This window comes from Perognathus longimembris, chromosome 28, assembly GCF_023159225.1.
Source record: "Perognathus longimembris pacificus isolate PPM17 chromosome 28, ASM2315922v1, whole genome shotgun sequence".
NCBI classification, from domain to species: Eukaryota; Metazoa; Chordata; class Mammalia; order Rodentia; family Heteromyidae; genus Perognathus; species Perognathus longimembris.
In genome coordinates, this window is record NC_063188.1 from 33,146,492 (window position 1) to 33,171,343 (window position 24,852).

Sequence of the window (24,852 nt, forward strand, 5' to 3'; positions counted from 1 at the left end):
TCAGAGATCTTTCTTTCTGCTGCCTATGGATCCAGTGATTTTTGAATATTCACACTGTGCTGTGTGTGTGTGTGTGTGTGTGTGTGTGTGTGTGTGTGTATGTGTGCTGGTTCTGGGGCTTGAATTCGGGGCCTGGATGCTGTAACTGAGCTTCTTTTCTTGGCTTTTCTTTTCTTTTTTGGCTCAAAGCTAGCACGTGACGACTTGCGCCACAGCCCCTTTTCTTTCTTTTTGCTGTTATTTGGAGATATGAGTCTCACAGACTTTTCTGCCCAGAATGGATTCAAACCTTGATCCTCAGATCTCAGCCTTGTAAATACCTTGGATTACAGGTGTGAGCCACTGGGAGCTGGCTGTGCTTTGTTTTTGTTTTCTAGTTTCCCTCCCTTGTCTAACTCTTCTGACCAAAACAAATACTATACAATTTAGCATCTCATATGGCTTTATTTTCTTTAAAAATGTTCTCTGTAATCTATGTGAATAGAGCCAATACCAATTTTAATGATGTATATAATGTTTGGATTCATATTCAAGTTAAATCTTAAACCAAGGGCAGATAAAGAAAAAAACCTTGCATGAATAAGAATGTAGGTATGATCTGGAATTTTTTTTTCTGACTAGTACATACGTAAAACATTTTTTGATTGAAGAAATGTCAACTGAACTGATATTTTGATGGAGAACTTTCAATATTTTAAAGGAAGCTAAAGGGCAGATAATCTGTTTTGTTCACTAACAAAACAGCATTCTGTCTACATTTAATGACAACTTAACAGCTAACTTGATTGAGCAATTCTAACATTTTAAAGTGCAGAACTGAGGAGCAAGTTATCTACTTGTTCATATACAAGACAGTAATGTTCTGCTCCAAGAATGACCATTTCCAAACTTCTTTCTTTTTATTTTGAAATTTGCATTTTCCTCCTAAAAGAAGCAAGCATACTCAAGTCTCCTTTTCACAAGCTCCCTGAATGCCTCTTTGGGCTTTCTCTCTCTCATCCTCTAACCTCCTCATTGATTCCTCCCCTCCCCGCCTCCCGGCAAGACCCACTCTCCTTCCTTTGCCCAGGACTCCTATATTGAAATCAGTTTCCCATATTCAATAAATTAGTGCACCCTTATCAATCTATATTCTCATTAGAACTTAAGCCAAAAAGGAACCTCTTATAAGGCCTTGTTTCCTTCTGGATCTAAGCTGAATAAGATGTATCAAATTGCTTTAAAAAAAAATATCAGAGCAAGCTCTCCCCTCCTATTTTTGCTTGCCTCTGATGGAAACTGAACTACGATTTTAGGAACCTGGACCTTTGAGAACATGATACCAACAGGTGGTGACCACAGAGGATAGGTACAAAGGTCTTGAAGCTTGCTTAGAGCTTTGTTATGTGATGGCACGCAAAGCTTGGCTTGTGGTGCAATCACTGGCAAACCTCGTCATATCACAGATGGGTGTGATTGCTTGAATGTGTGCTTGTATCAGTGTATGAGTGCTAGTGTGTGTATGCACATACTTGTGTGTATTCACACCTTTGTGTACCTGTGAACATGTGATTGTAGATGTACCTGTTGTGTGAAACTCTGTTAAAATATTGCTTCGCATTTGATGTGCAACTTTGAAGTAGTGTACTATTTATCTGAAGTTTTTTGCCACTCGGTTTTGATGTCTTTGATTGTGTACTTCTCTCTTTGAGCAAGCTTATAGTACATCTTGCTAAACTAACTTTCTGAAGAACCGAGTTGACTTCTGTTGCTTTCCCTTGCTTACCAACCAAAGGGATGGGGTGGGGCTCTAGTTTTCCCCTTGTGAAGGATGCTGAGGAGAGGATGTCGCTACAGTGCCAGTTACTGCTTCAGTTACTGGTCATTAGTAGGACATCTCCATCACTCCCTTCAGATTCCCCTCTTGTACCAATCTATTCATATAATGCAATCATACAACGCAGAGTGGCTTTTGTTCATTATAACAATGTACTCTTTAGGCAGCCTTTCTTCAAGCCTTCTGTTACCATTTTATATGCCAGTAAGTTTTGTCATAATCGTTCAGACTTGTAGAAAGGAAAGATTATTTGGGGACAACTGCTATTTCACTTTATTTACATTTTAGATTTAAGGGCTGCCAGCAGATAGGGTACAGAGAGTATGGCACAGAGTTAACACTTGCTGAATAAATGAACGGAAAACTCATACACAACAACAGTACACACACCTAGTAACAGGTACAATTAGTCACAGGTACAGCATAACAAATATGCAATGTTTTTGACACTACTCTTTAGTTTACAGACAATTAATTTATTCAGTATTGTGCTGGAAGAATCTATAGAATATGTGTACCAACATATTACTTAACTTCCAGCTATCAGTTTATGCTGCTGTTAAGAAAAACCAATGATGGAACGATTTCTTTTTGTGAGTACTACATTAGTTTGGTATCATAGTTAGTCACTTGGTAGGTAAAAATTAAGTTTCAACACCTCACTTAGTCACTTGGTAGGTAAAAATTAAGTTTGAACACCTCATTACATTTGCTATTTTTGCTTCACAGACCTGCTTTGAGTTGTGCTGGCTTTGTCTTCCTTTGTATATACTCTTCTACTTTCTTTGTAAACATCTTGTTTGGAGTTTTGGGAGACAACCTTGCAACTCTGTATAGTGTTTATATATATATCTGACTTGCCTTTCCATAGAGCTACTTGCAATAAATGTGTTCATGTAAATTATTTGTGTAAAGATTCATTTGTCATACTATCGTCTCCACTCCTTTATAAATATAGTTTTCTATGGTAGAACTGACTTTTTTAAAATGAAGTGGTTGAGGTAACCTATGCTTGGTATGAAACTTACTTGGCCTAGAAACATAAAGTCTGGAGTGAATAAACTGAATTAAAACTTTGCTGTACCAACTTGGAGGTGATAATGGTATAGAACAATTTATAATATTACCTGGGTTTGCATATGGGCCATGATATGGGATTCTTATATTGAAGCAACAGCTTAAGGATGTTGAGATGATCATTTATAGTTTTATCTTCCTCACTTGTCACTTGGCCTTGTCATTCAAATAATTCCATTTTCACTTCCTTTAATCACTGGCAGGAAAAATCTGACTATTAAAGGAAGAATAGATTGAATATTAAGAATTTATGAGCAAATCATTGCTCCTGTATCAGAAACCTAATGTTTACACAAACAGTAGGACAGATTTGATCATCCTTTGATTTTTTTTCTTTACTGAGTCATCTTCGGATGTAAAGGAAGAAAGGGATAAATGTGGGGCCACTGCTGGTCCATTGATCAATAGGGTAGGGAAGCATCTGTGGGATCAGGCAAGTCCCAGATCATGTGTAAATTCTACAAGCCATGTGGGTTGTTTTTATGCAAACAAGTCAATTGAACAGATTGATCTTCCTTGAAATACTTTATATATATATATGTAAAGGGATATCACAATGGGAAGGGATAAGTAGGCTACCATTATGATTAGACCCTATCCACAACATGCATCATTTTATTTCCTGTGTTAACTTTATGTACTCAAAGACATTTTAAAATTTTATGAATGGGTATATAATTATATATGAGTAATCCAGATTTATCAGGGAATAGCCTAAATATATTTTATATATATTCAATAACCCTTACTGACAAATAGACACATCCATACTTGTCAGTCTGCGTGATCTTTGTAGGCACATTTTGGGGATCACATTGGAACAGGACTTGAATTCATGGAATAGTAGGTAGATTGAGCTATTGCTGTTTGAACAAGCAGCAGAACTCTATATCCAAGAATGAATAGACACTGCTCCCTCTCAGCCCTAGTCCCGTATGTAATAACCACATGTTCTCTGTAGCATGTGAAGGGGTACTGTTTCTTTAAAATCTAAAACCTGTTCAAGAAAACTTGTCAAGTGAAAGATGCTAACTACACACTAGTTATGCACCTCCAGTGACTGCTTAGACTAATATTACCAGATGCTAATTGATCCCAAAGGGCATCCTGGAAATGCACCAAAACGCTTTTCTAAAATGTTTTGAAAACAAAACTGACACAAGGCATAACTGGAAAATGTGAGCATGAGAATTCATATGGGTAAACCAGATCAGGCACCCTAATTTTTAAAATGTGAAAAAGAAATTATGCAAAATTAATGCACAGAATGAGATTGGACTGTACTCTGTTTTGGAAAATCCAATTCATTTTCTTTCCAAGATATGCATGTTAATGGATGCTAGTTTTCAGGCAGCTACCTTAAGTCTCTGTTTGCTGCTTAAGTGTACTTCAGAGATAAGAAATGCAACTGAGCTGTACAAAATGAGACAACTTCCCTCCTGTCTCTTGTGCATGATAAATGCTAAAGCAATTAGTAACCACTGTTGCATGCTACATTGGAATTTGTTGGAAACATTAGTGCTGTGCTATGTAAATGGAGAAAACTTATTTAGAAAAAAGTCCTAAGAATTTAGGAGGAGACCATTGAGCTTACTTAATTTTATTCATTGGGGTTCATGAAACTGCAGAAGAAGAAATCCCCTCCTTGACTTTTCAATCTCAGACTATCCATTATAGGGACTTCAATTTCACTGGTAGTAATTTGAATTAGCATTTCAAATAGCAATAGAAGCAAGGAAATATTGAAATGGAAAGCAGACTTGTAAGGGTCTACAGAGAATGTGAGGCTCACAATTCACTATGTATTTTTACATTTATAATCCCAGAGAAAGTTTTCAACATTTTTGCATTTTCAGTATCATTCGTAGGGAAGTAAATGTAGTAATTTAAAATATATTTCTGCTCATACTTTGTTACTGTTGTTTTAACCTTTTCATAGGCACATTAGAAATCACTTGTATGACCTTGCATTTTTAATATTTTAAGAAATAGCAGTATCCACAAGAAGGCACATAAATAATTTCTCTTCTATTCTGTTTCTTTCTCCTTAATATTAAGGTTATGTTCATTCCAGGAAGACCAAAAGTATTAGTAGTAGTGCTTAATTCTATGAATTATAGCTAAATATATTAGCTCCAGAACATTTAGCACATGTAACCTAGATGTTTGAATAAATCTTTTCTTTTTTGGAAAGATAACCTGGTCTTCTGCGGGAGTGTAACATTATCATTTAAGTCGTCATTTAGTCTTCATAGAGGCATATAGCCAATAAATGCATGTTTCTGTTCAGCAACCTTAGTCATAAAGAAAATGCAAATCGAAATTAACCGAGACTTTATTTCGCTGCACCTAGAATGATTATCATCAAGAACACACACAAGAAATGTTGGTAAGGATGTGGATAAAAATGAACCCTTAAACACTATTGGTGAGAATGTGAACTAGTATAACCTCTATGGAAATTAGTATGGTAGGGCCCCTCCAAAATTAAAAATTGAAATTCTCATTATCTCTGTCTCCTGAAGAGCTGGAGTTACAGGCTTGTGCCAATACATACCTCACCCAAGAAAAACATATTAACTTAAACCCCTGATACTATATCACAATTGAGACTAAAAGCTAATGTGTATATTCATAATACAAGGGACTTACCAGGTTGACCTACATCAAAATAATGACCTCTAGAATGATTTTGACCTAATGAATATACATTCTGTGCTGGCACCCAAGTCAATGTAACCAATATAAAAAACTAGCAAACATTAGGGAGATGTTCACTTCTGGCAAACGTAGGCCAAATTTTTTCTCCTACCTTAACAAACAAAAACCTAACCAAATAAACAGAGAAACCTAACCAGCCCACCATAGGAACTAAGGGGGTTTCAAGTTACTGGGTATGATGCAGTAAAAGACTGGGGTCCTGGTCTGAGAATGTGGCTTACTGGTGAGTGCTTGCCTAGCATGCATGAAGCCCTGGGTTCGATTCCTCAGCACCACATAAACAGAAAAAGCCAGAAGTGGTGCTGTGGCTCAAGTGGTAGAGCCTTGAACAAAAAGAAGCTCAGAGACAGTGTCCAGGCCCTGAGTTCAAGCCCAGGACCGGCACATACCCACACACAAAAAGATCGGGGTCCTGAAGAGGCAAAGAACTTGGTAAGTCCTTTGATAAACACATTTTATAGGATAAAGGAGGGACTCCGTTAAGATAGATTTTTAAATATCCTTTAAATGCATGCACACACCGCCCCCTAAGATCAGAATCCTAAAATATACAAAACAAAACCTGATCGAACTGAAGTAACATAGACATCTTTCAAAATAATAGTTGGAGACTTACTTTCTTTTTTATCTAACATAATTTCTTATTTTTGTTAACACATATTAATTGTATTAAGGAATTTGTGATATTTCTGAACATGCATATGATATGCTTTGATCAAATTTACCCATTCTATTAATCTCTTATCTCCACCTTTAAAACCATATTAACAGTACTCATTTTTGACTTTCAATAATGGATAGAACAACTGGGCAGAAGATTAACAATAGAAGAGCAGAGCAGCACTGTAAATCAACTAAACTTACTAGGTTTCCACAGAAAATGCCACCCTAAAATGACAGGGTACCCATTGGGCTCCAAAGAACACAGGTAATATACTCTGAGGTAGAATGAGTGTTAGCCCACAAAAGAAATCTCAGCTAAGTGGTGGCTCACACCTGTAATTCTATCTGCTCAGGAGCCTGAGATTTGAGGATAGTGGTTCAAAGCCAGATAGGACAGGAAAGACTGTGAGACTCATCTCCAATTAACCACCAAAAAGCCAGAAGTGGATCTATGGTTCAAGTGTTAGAGCACTAAGCTTGAATAAAAGAACTCAGAGTTCCCAGGCCCTGAGTCCAAGCCCCAGGATGGGCACAAAAGATAGAGTTCTCAGGAAACTTTAAACCATTGAAATCAAATGATGTATGTTCTTTAACCATAATGGAATGAAAATAGCACCAAAATTGGAAAATTCACAAATATAGGTGGAAATTAACTTGAATTCCCTTAAATAACTAATGGATGAGAGAAGAAACTTCAAGGTAAATTAGAAAATGCTTTGAAATGTGTAAAAACAAAATACAAATTACCAAAACTTAAGGGGTAAGGCCTAAATAGTTTCCAAAGTGAAGTTCATATTTCTAAGTACCTATATTTTAAAAGTTCTGCTTTTGAGGCCTTTCTAGACATCAATAAGCTAAACTTTCATCTTATACACTAGACAAAGAAAAGAAATTAAACCCAAAGTAAGCAGAAGAAAGCAATAAAAACGACAGCATATATCAATGATATAAAGAATAGAGAAACAATAAATAAAATTAACAATATTGTAAGTTGGTTCTTTAAAAAGTAAGAAAATTGGTAAAAACCTTATTATACAAACTAATGCAAAACAGAAAACTGTTATCAAAATTTAGAATGATAAAGAAGATATGACTAACATTAGAAAATCAAATTGGCTATGAAGAATTATATACAAACTGATTAGATACAATAGAACAGACATGAACAACAATTACTGAATAAAAGAAATAAAAAACAATATACTAGAAATACATAATAACATTGAATTACTAATTTAAAGAACTAATTAATAATTAACAGCTAAGACAGGTATCTTCACTGGTGGATCCTATTAAATGTTTAGAGGAGAATTAATACCAATCCTTCAGTTTTCTTCCAAGTGGAAAAAAGTGGTAAAATGTCACAGATCCTTTTAGAAGAGTAAACCCTAATAGACATAAAAAAATTGATACTAAAATTAGATAAGGAAACCATAAGCAGAGAAAACATGACTATTGATCCTTTTTATTTTTTTGGCCAGTCCTGGGGCTTGGACTCAAGGCCTGAGCACTGTCCCTGGTTTCTTGTTTGCTCAAGGCTAGCACTCTACCACTTGAGCCACAGCGCCACTTTTGGCTTTTTCTGAGTAGTTTATTGGAGATAAGAGTCTCACAGACTTTCCTTCCCTGGGCTGGCTTTCAACTACAATCCTCAGATCTCAGCTTCCTGAGAAGCTAGGATTACTGGTATGAGCTACCAGTACCTGGCTATTTCCAACTTTTTTCATGAGGTTAGTAACACAACAATACCATGCCAATAAAGGTACTATGAAAAAGTTTACTGCTTAAACAAAAATAATAATACTGTATTGGGTTTACATGGTAATTAAGAGTAAAGTGTCTGAAAATGAAAGTGCAAAGATAAAGAAGAGAATGTATTCTTACAGAATGTATGAAGTGATATATGACTGGAAAATAAACTGTGATAAGTTAAAGATTTATATCATTTCTTTACAAAGAAATGATTGAATATTTTTAAAAGATTGAATATTTTTATTTCATTTTATCTGCTTTGTAGTATATTAGCTACAACATTTTTTTTTGTTATCTTAGTGGCTGCTTAAAGGGAATCAGAGAAACAGCATGACAAAGGATGAACTAATGCAACTCACTTGACACTATGTTGGAAATGAACTACACAACTTGGGGTGGGGAGAGGAGAGTGGTAGGTGGGAGAAAATGAGGGAGAGGGTGACAGTTTAAAAAGAAATGTACTCATTACCTTACTTATGTAACTGTAACCCCTTTGTACATCACCTTTACAATAAAAAATATTCAATCAAAAACAAAGCATAAAATGAACAAAGTGCAATGGAATCAATAAAAACAAATCATAAAGTTACAGTTATAAACAACTCTAATAAAAACCAAATTAAATAGTCTTTTAAGAAGCAAATACTGTCAAATCAGGCATGGTGGTACATACCTATCTTCCCAGCACTTGGGAGGCTGAGGAAGAAAGATTACATATTTGCTGTTAGTCTGGGGTACAGAGAGATAGATGTGAGCCTGTGCTACATCATAAGACCCTTGTTGTTTTTTTAAAGCAAAGATTGTCCAGTTACATAAAGACTATATCCAATTATATGCACCCTCACAAAATGTAACTAAAATAGAGAATTATGGAAAATGAATCATTTTGATACTAACACAGAGAAAGCTGGATAGCTATATTGCTATCATGGTAGATTTCACTGCAAAGCATAGTAGTGTTTTCCTTATCACTACTCTCATACTGATAAAGGGATCATTTTATGAAGAGGATGTATGAGTAGTAAATATTTAAGTACCTATTAACATTATTTCAAGTGAAGCAAATTCAGACCTACAAAGATAAAAGCCTTAGCATGTTTTCATGAACTTGTAACTGTTTCTATTTGCACAGAGAAACACAAAATGGAAAATGCAAGTTTTTCCAGAGAGAGGGAAAGAAGTATTTGTAAAAATGGCTTCCAATTGATATCACCTTGCAATCTATCAGGGGTGTTTGCAGTGTTGCTGCTTGTCTCAAGGAAGGTGACCGCTACCACATCTTAAAGTAAACTGTCAGCCTAAGGCACTCTTAAACCCAAAGTCAAGATTTCTTATTTCCTGATTGCTGGAAGCTAATGAGAGTGATATTTTGCCCTCAAGATTTTCAACTTGTCTTTAACCTTTTCTTGCTTCTCCAATCTGACAATCACTTCCTGTATGGCCCAATTTTCTTGATATTTGTTCATCAGATTCTCAGCCTACATTTCTTCTGAAGGGAGCCAAATAAAGAAAACCATTTTATGTATGATATCACCAATGGGGGTTATAATGAGGAAACAAGTTGCCTCTATGTGTTTGCAGACATTGACAATGGGAGAAATAATCAAGTTTCCTGCAAGTGTGTGTGTGTGGGGAAACCAGTCTTCCTATCTACAAAGTAACAACATCATTGTCTGTATTAGAAAATACGTATTACCTAGATGGCCTGAGATGTCCATAACTGGTTTAGTTGGGCACTAGTAGCACTACAGAGTTTGTAGATGAGAAAATGCAATTTCCAGTTCACTTGGATTCAAGAGTCCTGGAAAAGACTTCATAAGGTGGAAACCAGGACCACTACAAAGTTTTCCATAGTAGCAGAGGCTTAGAGAAGATACACAAGAATATCCAGAATAGTAAACTGATGATAGCAGGAAAAACACTCATCACGATCTGGAAGGCAATATTCTCAAAACATGCACTTTACCACTTAGGAATCACTGCAACACCAGGTTCTGTGTGGTTTTTGTTTTTGTAGCAGTAAGGCTACAACCTAGGGTCTGGTGCATGCTAGGGAAGCACTCTAATTGAGCTTTATCTCCATCCCTGGATTCTGAGTTTTAAGAAACAGGCATCTTTGTAGCTAGAAGTTAATGATTAGGGTGTTTTGTGTGTGTGCATGTACTGATCCTGGGGCTTGACCTCAGAGCCTGAGCTCCGTATCTGAGTTTTTGTGCTCAAGGTTAATGTTCTACCACTTGGGCCACAACTCCACTTCATCTTTTTGGTAGTCAACTGGAGATAAGAATCTCCTGGACTTTCCTGCCCAGGATGGCTTCAAAGAATACAATCCTCAAATCTCAGCTTCCGGAGTAGCTAGGATTACAAGTAAGCACTGGAGCCTGGCTGATGATTTAGGCTGTGAGTGTAAAGTACTTAGGAACTGGGCTGGCTATGTGGCTTACTGGTAAAGTGCTTACCTAGCGAGCATGAAGCCCGTTGAGCAAAAGCAGTTCAGGGACAGTGCTGAGGCCCAAAGCTCAAGCCCCAGGACTGGCAAAAAATTAGTAACTTGTTCTATCACTTTGGCAAAGTCACTATTCCTAGGCTCAAATTACATTGTCAATAAATAGGAGACCTAGCGGAGTCATTAAAGGTTCAGATAAAAAACATGAAGAATGGGACTTAAATAAGAACTATGCAAATAATAAGTTGTTTGCTTCTATTGCTGCTGAGACATTGGAGGTAGTTTTCAGAGGCCAAGCAAGTCAAATTACTGTGTGAGAGGAAGATACAAAGATTGACATCTGGGTTTCTTACTAAGATTTATGACAGACTAGCATTAGCAAGTAATTTTATTGGCTTTGAGACATTAGGGTAGAAACTACTTTACCTGGAAATGTGTTTGCTTCTTTGTTGACTCCATATGGCTATAACCAAAATTAACAGATTATTTGAATCTACCTTTCATCTCACAATTCACTGATATCTTCCATTATCCTTACTGTAAGCATTCACCCCGATGGCCTCAATGGACAGAGGGAAGCCAATCTGAAATTTCCATAGGCTTACTTTTCACAGATGCTCTTCGGGCTAAGAAAACTAATAATTGCTCATTTCTCTGCTAGTGACTTTTTGGGGGGACTTTTCTGACTGGATTCCTTTGGTGGAAACTAGTATCAGAAATTTTCTCTGTGTAACTTTCAGAGATTAATGACAGGTACGTAGAATCTAGTCTACCAATGGGGCAAGTTAAAAGTTTTCATTTGGAGTAGAATGGGTCAAGCCAAATGACCATCTAAGAGAAGTAAAAGTACTTGCCTAATAGAGTCAATGAGACAAGATTTAGAAAAAGTTAAATAATTTAAAATTATAGTGAGTACATTTTGCTTCATTTTACCCTTAAAAATTTGGAACACAGCTTCTAATACAGCTTGTTATACTAGGTCTAAAATTAAATGGTGCTAAGCCATATTTTCACTGGCCTGTTGCTCTGTTCTAAGTGGTAAACTGCTTACAAATGCATCCTTTTTTTATCAATTAGCCCTAATTTTACTATGCATAACATTTTCCTTTCACTTTGGAACCAGAAGTAGTAGTGTATTTATTCACCAGGTTGTCAGTAGCAAAGAGACAACACATTTCAATTAGGACAATCTGAAGAAAGTTTAATTAAACACACAAACACTAAAGGAGTCATAAAATGTAGTTCAGGAACCCATATCTAGCAACAACTAACCTGTCACTAGACTTAGACCTGAAAGAATGAGAACATGTTATAGGAATCAGAAAAATAGGTAATTAAGAAGAGCTTGTCATCTTCAGAGAAAGGACATTCAAATGCTAACCTGAAGTGATCCCACAGAGAAGGAGGCACAATAACAAATACCCCAATCCCATTCTAGTCACTCCCTTGGCTATCCTGCTGTGGCACCCCATTGATTGAACCCAGACCTAGAAAGTTCAGAGATCTTCTAGGAGCAGAAAGTAGGGGGGGAAATACAATGTGAACCTAAAGACAGAGATACCTGGAAAAAACTACTATGCCATCAGCAGTTTCTTGTCCTGTGGGTTTAGGTGCTGACTATACTATCCACTCAGAGAAACAGAATGAAACAGAATATAAATGTGATTTGGTCCTGTGAACATGTTAGAGAATAGGTTAGTGAGCTAGCTTCTCCTGGAAAGCTACTTCTAGCAAAAACCCCATGATCTGTCCTAGAGTTGGCAAGATTTGGCAAAGATAGGCTAGCTTACTTCTTCTCCAGAGTATAAGTTCTGGTGACATCATATCTTTGTGACTGAGTACACTTGGAATTGCTATCTCTTAGGGTGCCTTAAAGCTAATAAGCATCCAGGGAATGTTTGTTAATGTAGAACTTGGGAGGCAAGCTTCTTTGAATTCAAGTCTTTCAGTGTCCCAGCATATGAGGTATTTCTATTGTACAAACCTTCAAAGCATCCTGAATGTATTCTAAAAACCACTGCTATCAAAATGGCAATGATGTATGATTTTAACTATCATTCAATTTATTTTGGAGCGGCCTGGGGAAGAAGGTGTTTGAATAGTTCAGCTGGATAAAAGAGCCTCACTGGCAAAAAAAGCCAATTGATGCCTTGGCCAAACAAAAGTGATTTTTTTGCTTCTGTGTTGAGAGGCACAGGAAGTGCTACCAGAGCCAGCTCCTAATCAGGCTCTTAAGAGAATTTCAAAGCTATGCCTTCATTTTGGAGGCAGATACTGAGAAGCCGGGCCATCTCTTAGAATATTTGTTACTGATTTTTATGAGTCTAAAGGAATACATGAACCTTAAAACAAGGAACTAGGAGGCAGGGCTTTAGCCAAGCTCACAGTACCATCAACAATATACTCAACAAATCATTACACATCCTCATCCATTTTTATAGGCAATATTGCCCTCTTGTGTTAACTTCTTAATAAACTTTTTTTTTTTTTTTTTGGCCAGTCCTGGGCCTTGGACTCAGGGCCTGAGCACTGTCCCTGGCTTCCTTTTGTTCAAGGCTAGCACTCTGCCACTTGAACCACAGCGCCACTTCTGGCCGTTTTCTGTATATGTGGTGCTGGGGAATCAAACCCAGGGCCTCATGTATACGAGGCAAGCTCTCTTGCCACTAGGCCATATCCCCAGCCCCTTAATAAACTTTTGATGTCTTGGCATAACCAATGAGTTTTCAATTAGTCAGGGTAATTGAGACAAAGAAACTCACTGGCAACACAAGAACTAGAAAGTGTTCTTCAATTGGGTGGGAAAAAAAACTCCAAAAGCACAGTGTCCAATAAAAAACTCCTTTGGAAGCAATGTGTGAGGCACCAATATGGCATTAGAATGCAGATCAAGCCAACACACCAAGAAAAAGAAATGTATTCTTTTCAACATCACAGATGTGTAATTATTTATGTGTATGTAATGTTTGTATTATATATACATTCGATGCATATACATATATTCATAAAACATGTATTATGCATATTGTGTGTGCACATTGCACACACACACATACACATGAGATATACACACAACAAGATTCCTCTGGTGAAAGTAGTACTGTCAAGAGTATAGGCTTCAATAAGCAGAGGTCTGTTGGGGATTCACGCTGCCCTTCTCCCAGCCCTGGGGCAGTGTAAAAAGCTAGCCACTCCCATCTTCCGCTTCAACCGGAAGAGAAGTCCCCGCCCCTGGGGGGCGAACACGTGGGTGCCATCATGGCGGGGATTTCTACAGAGACCCAGCTCTAGGGGGGCTGTAGTCTCCGCCCATAGAGGAAGTTCCATGACATCACCTGATGGGCAGCCCAGTTCAGCCAATTAGCTAGTCACCCCAAGTCCCTCCCCTTCCGCCTTTGTCACCATAATAAATTCTTCTGCCCGCCCCCTGGGCGGAGACGCGATCCACAAGAGAACGTTTTGCCTTCTGCGGGCAGGAGACAAAGCCGAGTGCTCTTTCATAGTTTGGGGTTCCGGCATTTTCCCCAGGAGATAGGGGGAAAAAGGGGTCCCAGAGATCCCAACAGAGGTCTTCATGGACCAACTTTCCACATAGCTGTGGAACACTAGAATTAGTTCTTTATGTTACATTTGAATCATGAAATGTTTAGTAAGTGGTAAAAACCAGATTTGGCACAAAATTATTATCCTAATTGCTAGAAACACTAGCTTATTAATCTGCTATACACATTACTAGTAAATGTTTCTTCACACAGTAGTTCTGTGCCCTTTCTTAGCCATCAAGAAAATACTGTCAAGAAATTTAATATCTCAAAATACCTTCCAATAATAGGCTATTCTCTTCAGTGGAAAAATTTACATTACTATATTTTCTAGCAGCTATCAGAACAATCCAGGCCACAAAAGCCAATTCTCAAAGAAAGGAATATTGATGCGCAAAGGTTTACTTTATCTGTAAATAAGCACCCTGCTTATTTTGTACATACACGAAAGAGATACGCAACAAGCCATCATTACAGCATATATTTTTAATTAAATGGGTACTGTTGGGTTAAAAAACATTCAGTGAAAAGAGGACAGCTAAGAAAATAAGGTATCCTGTGATTATAATAAAATGTTTAAGATTAAAAAAAGAACAAAAACCATTCACTGGCTTTTTTTCATTGAAGAAAGAAGACTAACCAAGTATTATTTTCCCAGTTCTTCTGGGAATCAAGACCACATGAGAATAATTCTTATATAAGAAGCACCAAGAAGAAGATCATTGCCTTTTGGTAAATTTTGTTTAACTTCTCTTGGGGAAAACTTTGCTCAGTCAAGGATGAGCAAAAACAAGATATGAAAACCATCAAAACAAAGGGCATCTCGTCTTAAATGTGTCTTGTGGAATACAGCAAAGAAGAAATTGTTCCACTGGACAGTATAATTTGAACCATTAAAATTCTGATTAAAGTGACTAAAATGATCGACTTTTTAAAAATGAAGTACAGATTAAGGGCATAAAACAAACTAAATTTACTCTCAGTAGTAACTTGATCTAAGAATATAGATTCATGTATATCATCTTGTTGCTTGTCTGTAAAGACTCATTCATGCCAGTCCACATCTACATGACTCAACATTTTGTGCTAAAAGGCTGTTTACACAATATACACACTCTTTACTTACAGGGCAAAATAATCTTAACAAACACTTTTATATTAAAAACCTGGGATACAGCACAATTAGTAGCACCATGAAAAATACTTCTTCCCTCAAACTGCAGTCTTTTATTTTACTCAGTGTATTTCTTCTATTAATTGATTTTTTAATGTGTCATTTTAGTCATTTGGGTAACACATATGATCTTCATCTCATAATCCTTGGGGAGAGTTATTCTGGACCCAAAAGGTAAGTTCACTTCCTTATTTCTTTCATAGAAATGTAATGAAGGCCTAGCTCTGGCCCGTTGCTGAGGTACATCTGAACCTTCATGGTTACAAGTCAGCATGCTTTGTTGGTCATACATAGCACCATTGGTGACAGCAGTGGTAAAGTTGGGGAGATTGTGGCATTGGATCCTGGAAATTATATATATATATTTTTATGTATACATCACATTTAAAATCAAACAAGGAATTCTTCAAACTGCTATGTCCTCTTCATGCACACTTGACATCGGCTAACACGTGTCCTCAATTCTCCTGCTTTCAGTGTTTCTGACTGAGGTTTACTGGGAAATAAGAAACAAGATAATCAGATTTGTCATTACATATTTAAAAGCCTTAACCTTTTCAATTGCATTATTGGTCCAAACTTACACCCAAACATCTCTCTTTGTTAAGTACCTTTCCTTATGACTTAATGACATATATTTGAACAATATTATCTAATGCAGTGATTGGTAAGATCTAAGAGACATTATGTCATAGGTATTTTTGTGACTGTCCGCTCCACTACTAGTATCTTTGTATATTTTTCTCACTCCATCTTTCTCTGGTATCTTTTACTGCTATTCGTAGGATGAGACAGACTTGGACAGGTGATACCAATACATGACCACAAGGATAAGTAAGGATAACTAATAAGAATGAAAACATAAAAAAATAAATTTAATCTGAAATAAAATTTTGATATGTTGTAGTATCCTAAAGTACATGTGTTATGCATGATTTGTCTCATTTGAAAGCATGCATAGGAACCTTTAAGATATTCTTGGCAAGAGTATCATTGGATTGGGATAGAAAGTACAAATTACAGCTTCAGTCCTTGGAGGTCATCTCATCCTAGTATAACTTCTGAACAGTTCACCTTTATTTTGTTGTTGAAGCCATTTATAATCTAATATACCCAATAATAGTTGTTTTTTCTATTTTTTTATACAATTAGAAAAAAAACAACAATAAAAGACACTAGAGCTAGGTGCTGTTAGCTCACTTCTGTAGTTCTAGCTACTCAGGAGGCTGAGATCTGAGGATTGTGGTTCAAAACCGACCGGGGCAGGGAAGTCCACAAGATGCTTATCTCCAACTAACCACCAAAAACCCAGAAGTTGCGCTGTGGCTCAATGAGGAAGAGTACCAGCCATGAGCAAAAAGCTCAGTAATAGCATCCAGGCCTTGAGTTCAAACCCCATGACAAAAAAAAAAAAAAAGAATAAAGAACAGTGCCCAATAAGTCCTTAACATATTCTGGTGATAAACCACCTGTGAACTGTCTTTTCCTTTTCTAGCCATAAGTTTAAGATCTGAAATAAATCCATAAGCACCTTACCTGAACATATCTGACACATCTACAGTTGCCAGCCAAAAGCTATAGGAATTGGCATAGTAATTACAAGTTCCTCGCCCATGACATTCAATGAAAGGAGCTGAACGGAACTCTTCCAAACAGGAACCAGGAGAGGCCAAGGCTTGTCCTGAGCCTTCTGCCCCTGCACTTGTATGCTAGAAAGGACAAGGAAAACTGGTTACCAAACACACATGCCAGAATATTTTAGTGAATCCAGCAAATGAGACTAGCCCCAGAGGTAAGAGCAGTATTAACATCAATGTCAGTCAACAAAAGGAGGCAGACTAAATATGTGCTATGAATTATAATAATGTGTGTAAAGGAGTACATAGTGCTGGGCGGGAAGCTGTCTGAGAGTCAAGGATATCACTACACACTTGAGAGGAATTCCTGGAATTGGGGAGAAATATCCATATGAACAAGAGTCACCTATGGGGCTGGGAATGTGGCTTAGCAGTAGAGTGCTTGCCTTGGATGCATGAAGCCCTGGGTTCGATTCCTCAGCACCACATAAACAGAAAAAAGGCTGGGAGTGGTGCTGTGGCTCCAATGGGAGAGTGCTAGCCTTGAGCAAAAAGAAGCCAGGGTCAGTGCTCAGGCCCTGAGTTGAAGCCCAGGACTGGCAAAAAAAAAGTCACCTATGCTGGGGATGGCAAAGACATGTGTTTCATACCATCATAAAGGAATAACCGATCCAAAGAGATTCCCATCCCTGAGGACAATGGGGAATCTGGATGGTCTGGCTGTGAACTGCAATCACCACAGCTGGAGCTTCACATACTGCACATCTGGTAAAGAGAAGGGAAAAAGAACATAATCTACAGAGTAAGTATATGGGAAATGGCAGTTCTTCTTGGGATGGCTTCCTTGTAGGTTGATTTATTACAGTACCTTCAATGTTCATAAAAGGGGGAAATGCAGTTGGAGAACTGCTTTTGTTTAAATACTGTCTTCCAACATGTACAATAAATTATATATAACCTTTTTTTAGAGATGATAGGACTAGTGTTACAACATTTTAATCTTCCATTCTGTCCTAAATTTGTATTTAAACTTGCTACAGTCAATGCAATATAATTGCTGAAAGAGTTTGGCTTAGAGTGTTATATATACTGCTTGCCGTCAAACTGTCCAGCTGGAGATTATAAATTTAGTAATACTGCAATTCCACTTTTTTTTGGTTGTGGGGCTTGAACTCTGGACCTAGGTGCTGTCCTTAAATGCTTTTCCCAAGGTTAGTTCTCTACCACTTTCAGCCACAGTGCTTACCTTACAGTTTACTGGAGGTTAATTGGAGATGAGTCTCCTGGTCTTTCCTGCCCAGGCTGGCTTTGAACTACAGTCCTCAGGCCTGAGCCTCCTAAGTAGCTAGGAGCCTGGTTGAAGCTAACATTTACTTACTATTTTTAGCCCCAGAGACATTTATTAACCATTTGGCCATATTTGCATAAGTGCAACAGATCGGGCAGGTACCCAGGCACTTGGAAATGTGGGTGTCATATCTATAAAGTCAAAACAGCAAAAGACTGAATATGGCTACCTCCCTCAGATTTATAGTAGACAGTGTGGCGTCATAAAATATGTCTGAGGGTAATTTTGCAGCTTATCTACATAATTAATTTAGAGGATATTTTACTCCTAACATTTGAGACTGACAAAAATAACACACACTCTGAACTAAGTTTAATCTTTATATTCAGTGTCAAATAAACAGTACTTTCAGACTTGTGGCATGGCTCAAGTGGTAGAGTGCCTGGCTATGCAGCATAGAGCTGTGAGGGCAAACCCTAATACCAACCGAAAAATAATCCCAGGAATTATAATTTCCAATGATTTGTCCTTTACAATTACTAAAATCATCAATCATGATCAGAATAAAAGTGGCAATATCTCACTAAGGTGACTGAGTTAAATGAAGATTCCAAGGTTCAAGAAGATTGCTTTATTAATGCTGCTGTTTTCCCTTTTAGCTACTTATGTGACAAACTTCAGCTGTCCGTTTCTCCTTTCCATAGCTCATCAATTGCAAGTCCTCTCTATCTTCATAACATGACACATGTCCCCCACTGTGAGCTCTAAAGCCTTCACATCTGGGCTACAACAATAACATTGGATATCACTGTTTTCTCTCTACCACAGAACTATCTCTTTTGTAGTGTGTGCAAATACATTATTGGCTCCTTAATGCTCCTTGAAGTCTAGCTCAAAATTTTGGGAAGAAGGACTCCTCAGAATATACCAAATAAACCTCAAGCTATAAGTGAAAGCATAACACTGAAAGCATTCTACAATCTAGGCTCAAACTAACTTTCCAATATTTTCCCTCCATACAGCCTTTAAATATTACACTCTAGATACATTAATTTATCACCTATTTTATTTTCTCTGTCTAATATGTCTCTTTTCCCTTTACAGCAACCTTTTCAGTCCATTAAGCACATGTAAGTTGAAATTAACCATCCTGTTCCCTTGTTTTGAAAACATTTTCATTAGAATTATTGAATCATTTAGCTCAATCTTGATGTATATTAATTACTTTATGTATGTATTTGTCTAATGACTAGGCTGTAAGTTCTTTGTATATAATACTACGTGTATCAGAGGACCTGATAAAGATCACATTCTCAGTAAATACAGACCAACTAATACCGGAGAAAGTATTAAAAGAGATCCTTAATTTTTTTTTAGCCTGGGAGTAATATAATCAGATTATTGGCTTTGAAATGGCTTTTTATTAAACTGAGGATTGGTAGAAATCAAAGCTAAAACAATGTCTCACCGACTAATAAATGGCTGGATGCTCTGGCCCTTCAGAGGTTCCATATTCATAGGCATAGGCTTTGGAGTGGAGAGCCAGTAAGAATAGTCATTTCTTGAAGCAAAGTTGCAAACATTGTTGATGTTGCAGAACATGAAAGGCATAGTACTGAAGCGACGAAGGCAGCTGCCAGCAGTCCCTGGGAAGAAATGGCATGAAAAGATGAAGGACTACATCATGATGAAACTTTAATTTACTCTATTTTTGTTGTATCGGTCCTGAGGCTTGAACTCAGGGCCTGGGCACTGTCCCTGAGCCTTTTTGCTCAAGGCTATTCTACCTCTTGAGCCACAGCTCCACTACTGGCTTTTTGGTCATTAATTGGAGGTAAATGACTCATGGATGCTGGCCAGCTTCAAACCACTGAAGTGATGATGATAATTAATCTGTTGCTATGCTAGCTTTCAACAACAAAGTATTGCTAATAGTGTTCTGTAGTGTTCAATGTAAAACTTTTCTTTTACTGTTCTGTATTGTTCAATGTAAAAAAATGAAACTGTAACCCTCTGTACATCACTTTGACAGTAAATAAGTAACTATTAAAATAAATAAATAAAAAATAAAACTTTTCTGAAGCTGGCCCCTGCTATAAAGTTATGTAGTTGTATTTACCCACCTTGCTTTGAACTTGTTTTGCTCTGTATTGATCACCTGTAACCCACCGCCACCCCCCAGTTTCATCCTGTTTTGCCACCAGATGGTTAGATGATTTCCAGTGAAGATCAAGAGGCCCTGACCTGTTTGTTGTGACTGACACCTCTCTGAAGTAACAAGCCCCTATAGTTAAGCTAAAGGGAAAATTCCTGTAGTTTTGGGGTTTTAAAGCTGCCTTCTGAGATGGCCGGGGACTGCATCTTGAGATCCCAACCTGCAGTCCTGGCGCACCAATGTTTTCTCACTCAATAAACTCTTTTTAAAATTTTTATCTGAGTGTCTTTTTGCCTGTTGATCCGTGGACCCCACAAAACCGCAATCTTCAGATCTCAGCTCTAGGATTACAAGCATGAGCCGCCACTGCCTGCCTTTAGTTTCTTCTAAAATAGTAATAATAAAATAACCTTTCAAAAAGAAAAGCCAGGTGCTGATTGCTCATGCCTGTAATCCTAGCTACTAGGAAGCTAAGATCTGATGGTCATGGTTCAAAGTTAGCTTGGACACTGAAGTCCCTGAAACTTTTCTCTCCAATTAACCACCAGAAATTTGGAAGTAGTGCTGTAGCTCAAAGTGGTAGAGTGCTACCCTTAAGCAAAAAAACTGTCACACAAAAAAAGAAACTTGCCTACATTTCTTAGGTAATAAGTATACTTTTATTTCATAAAATTTAAGATTCACTCATATTTTAACAATTCTAAAATCAGGTATATTCTACAACTTTGGTAGACATATATTATAGCTCACTACACATTCCCAAGTGCTGTTTGCAAACTAGTGATAAACTCTTCTAAACAACAGTGTCTGATGAAGAATATTTAGTAATTCACTGTATATCAGTAAAGGAAGCACAGTGAGTCCTTACAATATTAATATTTTCTACTCCAATATTCCCTTTCATTCAATATATTCTCATTATGTATGCTGCCTGGGGTAACCATTTCTTAAAACCCATAGACCATAATAGTGCTTACAAAATGTACTGCTATGTCAGATAGGTTTGGAAATGACTAAATATAAAAGAGAAATGGGACAATAAAGGAAGGAAGTATTAAGGGGAAAACAAAGAAAAAGAACAAGTCTTGAGATTTTACAGCAATTTTAGGCAATGTGTATTATCCTTATCATTAATCAAGCCTTTTGTGTCTCATTTACTAACAAAAGAATTATGAAGAGTTTTGTACCCTGTCAAATATTTTAAATATTGTCTAAATTTTTTAAATATTTAATCTTTTTCATGAGAAGTTTAAATTGATACTGTGCAGGCATTAAGATACTGGTTAAGCTGGGCATGATGGTACATGCCTGTAATTCTGCAATTAGGTGGCTGAGGCAGGAAGTTCATAAGCTTGGGACAGAAAATATTGATAGGACATTTTAAGAGCTCAGTGTGATACCTTCACTTGTACATAATAAATTATCAAATATTGTCCATAAGCCACTGTTGTTTATAAGACACACCAATAGTTAGTATATTCAGAGCGTATTTAGCATCAAGTCCAGGATTTAAGAATTGATCCTTTAACATCGTGCCAGTGTAACTCTTAGAGATATTTCATAACTCCAAAGTTTTTTGTTTACTACTCATTGAACAGCGCTGATAAAATCATAGATTATCTGAATTATTTGGAATTTTTAGGGTTGTAATAAGGCTTAGTCGTACAGCAGTTGTCTACCATGCTTAATATCTTACGTTTGTTTCCTCATACTACCAAGACAATGATACAGAATTTTTATGCAATAGGTTAAGGATGGGCCTAGGAATATTTCCTAAAATTCCTCAGGTTGAACATCTTTCATCTACTTTAACTTATCAATTGAAAACTCCTCCTACCAAGAAAACCACAAAAAATTAGCTCTGGATTAGTAACAGATACAAGGTGAGAATAAATAACTCAATTGAACATAGAGCAGATTTAGAATCAGTGGAGTTATATCAGCATTTTACTTGTGTGATGTGTCTTTTAGCCAAGTTTTTTTGTTTATAAATAACTGAACAAAATTGTTGTATATTTTTACCATAGTTATGAAAATCAAATTAGAGGATTTGAAAATGATTTGTACACTACATCATGATTTAGAAAGAAAACTAACCTACTTCTGAATTTGGGAAAGATGTGGAAATACCTCTTGTAATGGGGTCCGAGGGTGGAGAATCCCCCATCCTTCCAAGAGTCCACCACTCAGAGACAGTCTCAAGTAAAAAGATGGATTTATTGGGAAAGTAAAAAGCATACTGACTGGCCAGGGTCATGGCCCAGACTCGGGAGCTGGAACCACAACCGTAAAAAGCAAACACTACATGGTCAAACCTGCCACACACAGGTGGCCGATGAGGTTACAATACTTACAGAGCATGTCAGGTCACATGCAGGTGGCCAATGGAGTTACAATCTGCCTCATAGCAACTGTTTGAACCAACCTATCATGTTAGGCTTGGTGCATGGATTTGGCGGGGCTCACATGATGTAAGTGGATACGCCTACTCATGGGAGGGCACAGATTTAACCTTGAGCTTTCCACTACTCAGGTGGTCAAGCAGTTTACACAATCTTATCACAGAGAAGGGGAACTTCCCTGGATAGGGCGAGGAAGATCTTAGTGAAGATGGAGTCAGCTTCTGCTGTCTTTAACTAATCTGAGATGGAGTCAATGTGACACCCCTCAACAGCCAATGATGGTGCTGGACAGGTCTGACAACCATATTATACCTCTGGTGTCATAAAGAAAAGGACACATAGGCCTATAAGGATGACAATTGGCTGCCCACAAGGACATAGAATCCTTGATTAAGGCACTTTTCAATGCCTTTAATATACTGAAATTACAAGTTTTTAATAGACTAATGGTTCTCAGTATGTTTATTTTCTCCCAGACAGAATAGTTTCAATATTCAGTCTGCCTCATGTGTCTCCCTCTCTTATATACCATCATCTTTCCACCAATCACAGTCACCAGCGCTTATTCCCGCAGGTGATTTTGTGTGTACATGTGTGCCACTCCTGAGTTTTGAACTCAGAGCCTAGGTGCTGTCCCTGAGCATCATTTGCTCAAGGCTAGCTCTCTATCACTTGATCCACAGCATCACTTTCAGCTTTTCCTGGGTAGTTTATTTGAGATCAGAGACTCATGGACTTTCCTGCTCATGCTGGCTTTACACAGTGATCCTCAGATCTCACCCTCCTAAGTAGCTAAGACTACAGGTGTGAGCCACCAGAGCCCACCTTGGGTGACTGTTTCTTTAACATCAAATCTATACTTGCCAATACTTTTTACTTGGCGGTCATTATAACACCAATTTGACTACTGCAAGAGCCTTAGCACGGCTGCTGCAATCCAGGACCACTCTTGTGATTTTTTAGCCCTATGTCTGAGACTAAAACTATTTAGGCAGGGAGTTGTAACATATATATGTGCATTCTGAAAAGTTATGAAATACTGGGTGGCATGGGCTTGGAATGTGACTTAGTGGTAGAGTGCTTGCCTAGCATGCACGAAGCCCTGAGTTTGATTCCTCAGCACCACATAAACAGAATAAGCTGGAAGTGGTGCTGTGGCTCAAGAGGCAGAGTGCTAGCCTTGAGCAAGAAGAAGACAGGGACAGTGCTCAGGCCCTGAGTTCAAGCCCCAGGACTGGCAAAAAAAGAAAGAAATACTGGGTGGCAGATTCTACTTTCTATTTGTAATATATATTTTTAAAGTTACATTTATTTTACTGTTAAGATGATGTAAAGAGGGGTTACAGTTACATACATAAGGTAGTGAATAAATTTACATTTCTTGTCATACTTGTTACCCCCTTCCTCATTTTTCTCCTTCCTCCCCCCGTCAACCTCTCAACCCACCCCCTTGCTTTCTTCATTAAAAAAATCTTATCCTTGATATACATTGTCATATAGTCTACAATGCTTATGACTTCTATGAATATTAACCATAAAACCATTCCTTCCAGATTGGGTGATGTATACATACACATTTCTTTTCTTTTGCTTAGTGTAATCTGTTCCTTCTTTTCCTCTAATTTCTCCCTTCCTCCCTGCTGCCCTTGAGTTGCTTAGATTGTTCTCATCAGTGTCCATTGCAGCCACTGGGCCCTTTCTACTGTATTTCCCCCTTATTTTCCATTCATTCTGTGCCCTCCTCCCAGGTTCTTTCAAATGTGCGCATGCATACACCTTGTGTGAGGTAAAGGGTATAGGGTCCTTTAAATTCTCTAAGACCAATTACGAAGAAGTCTTTTGTTTCTTTATCTTTGGAGTTCTTTATTGCCTGGATATTAATTTATGTACATATGAATCAGTGTTTGTGTTTTACTTTTTGGTGCTGTTCTCCCAAGACTGACTGTCTTTGGTCTCACTGTGAATTGGTACCTTGGGTCCTGCTTTCTTTGTCGTGTCTCTTTGTTATTTATTTCTAACACCCACATGCCAGGGAGACCATGTTTGTTGGTCTCTTTGTTCTAGGGTTGTCTCGCTCAACATGATTTGTTCTAGACCTGTCCATTTCCCTGTGAATGCCATTATTTTATCATTTCTAATAATAGCTGTGTAGAATTCCATTGTGTACAGGCACCACATTTTTGGATCAGTTCATCTGTAGTGGGGCATCTGGGTTGTTTCCATATCTTGGCTATTGTGA

At 37.6% G+C, this 24,852-nt stretch overlaps 1 protein-coding gene across 4 annotated transcripts in view; it reads right to left on the bottom strand.

Moving 5' to 3' along the window:
* Window positions 1-14,637: 14,637 nt before the first annotated feature.
* Window positions 14,638-24,852, bottom strand: part of Col4a5 (collagen type IV alpha 5 chain) — a 186,673-nt gene continuing 176,458 nt past the window's right edge. For all 4 annotated transcript variants that reach the window (XM_048336891.1, XM_048336890.1, XM_048336888.1 and 1 more), the window contains 4 exons: window positions 19,525-19,702; window positions 17,419-17,533; window positions 16,728-16,900; window positions 14,638-15,687 (listed from right to left, as the gene is read on the bottom strand). In XM_048336891.1, the coding sequence (XP_048192848.1) occupies window positions 15,606-15,687; window positions 16,728-16,900; window positions 17,419-17,533; window positions 19,525-19,702 (548 nt within the window). In that variant the 3' untranslated portion in view covers window positions 14,638-15,605. The remainder of the gene's footprint in view (window positions 15,688-16,727; window positions 16,901-17,418; window positions 17,534-19,524; window positions 19,703-24,852) is intronic.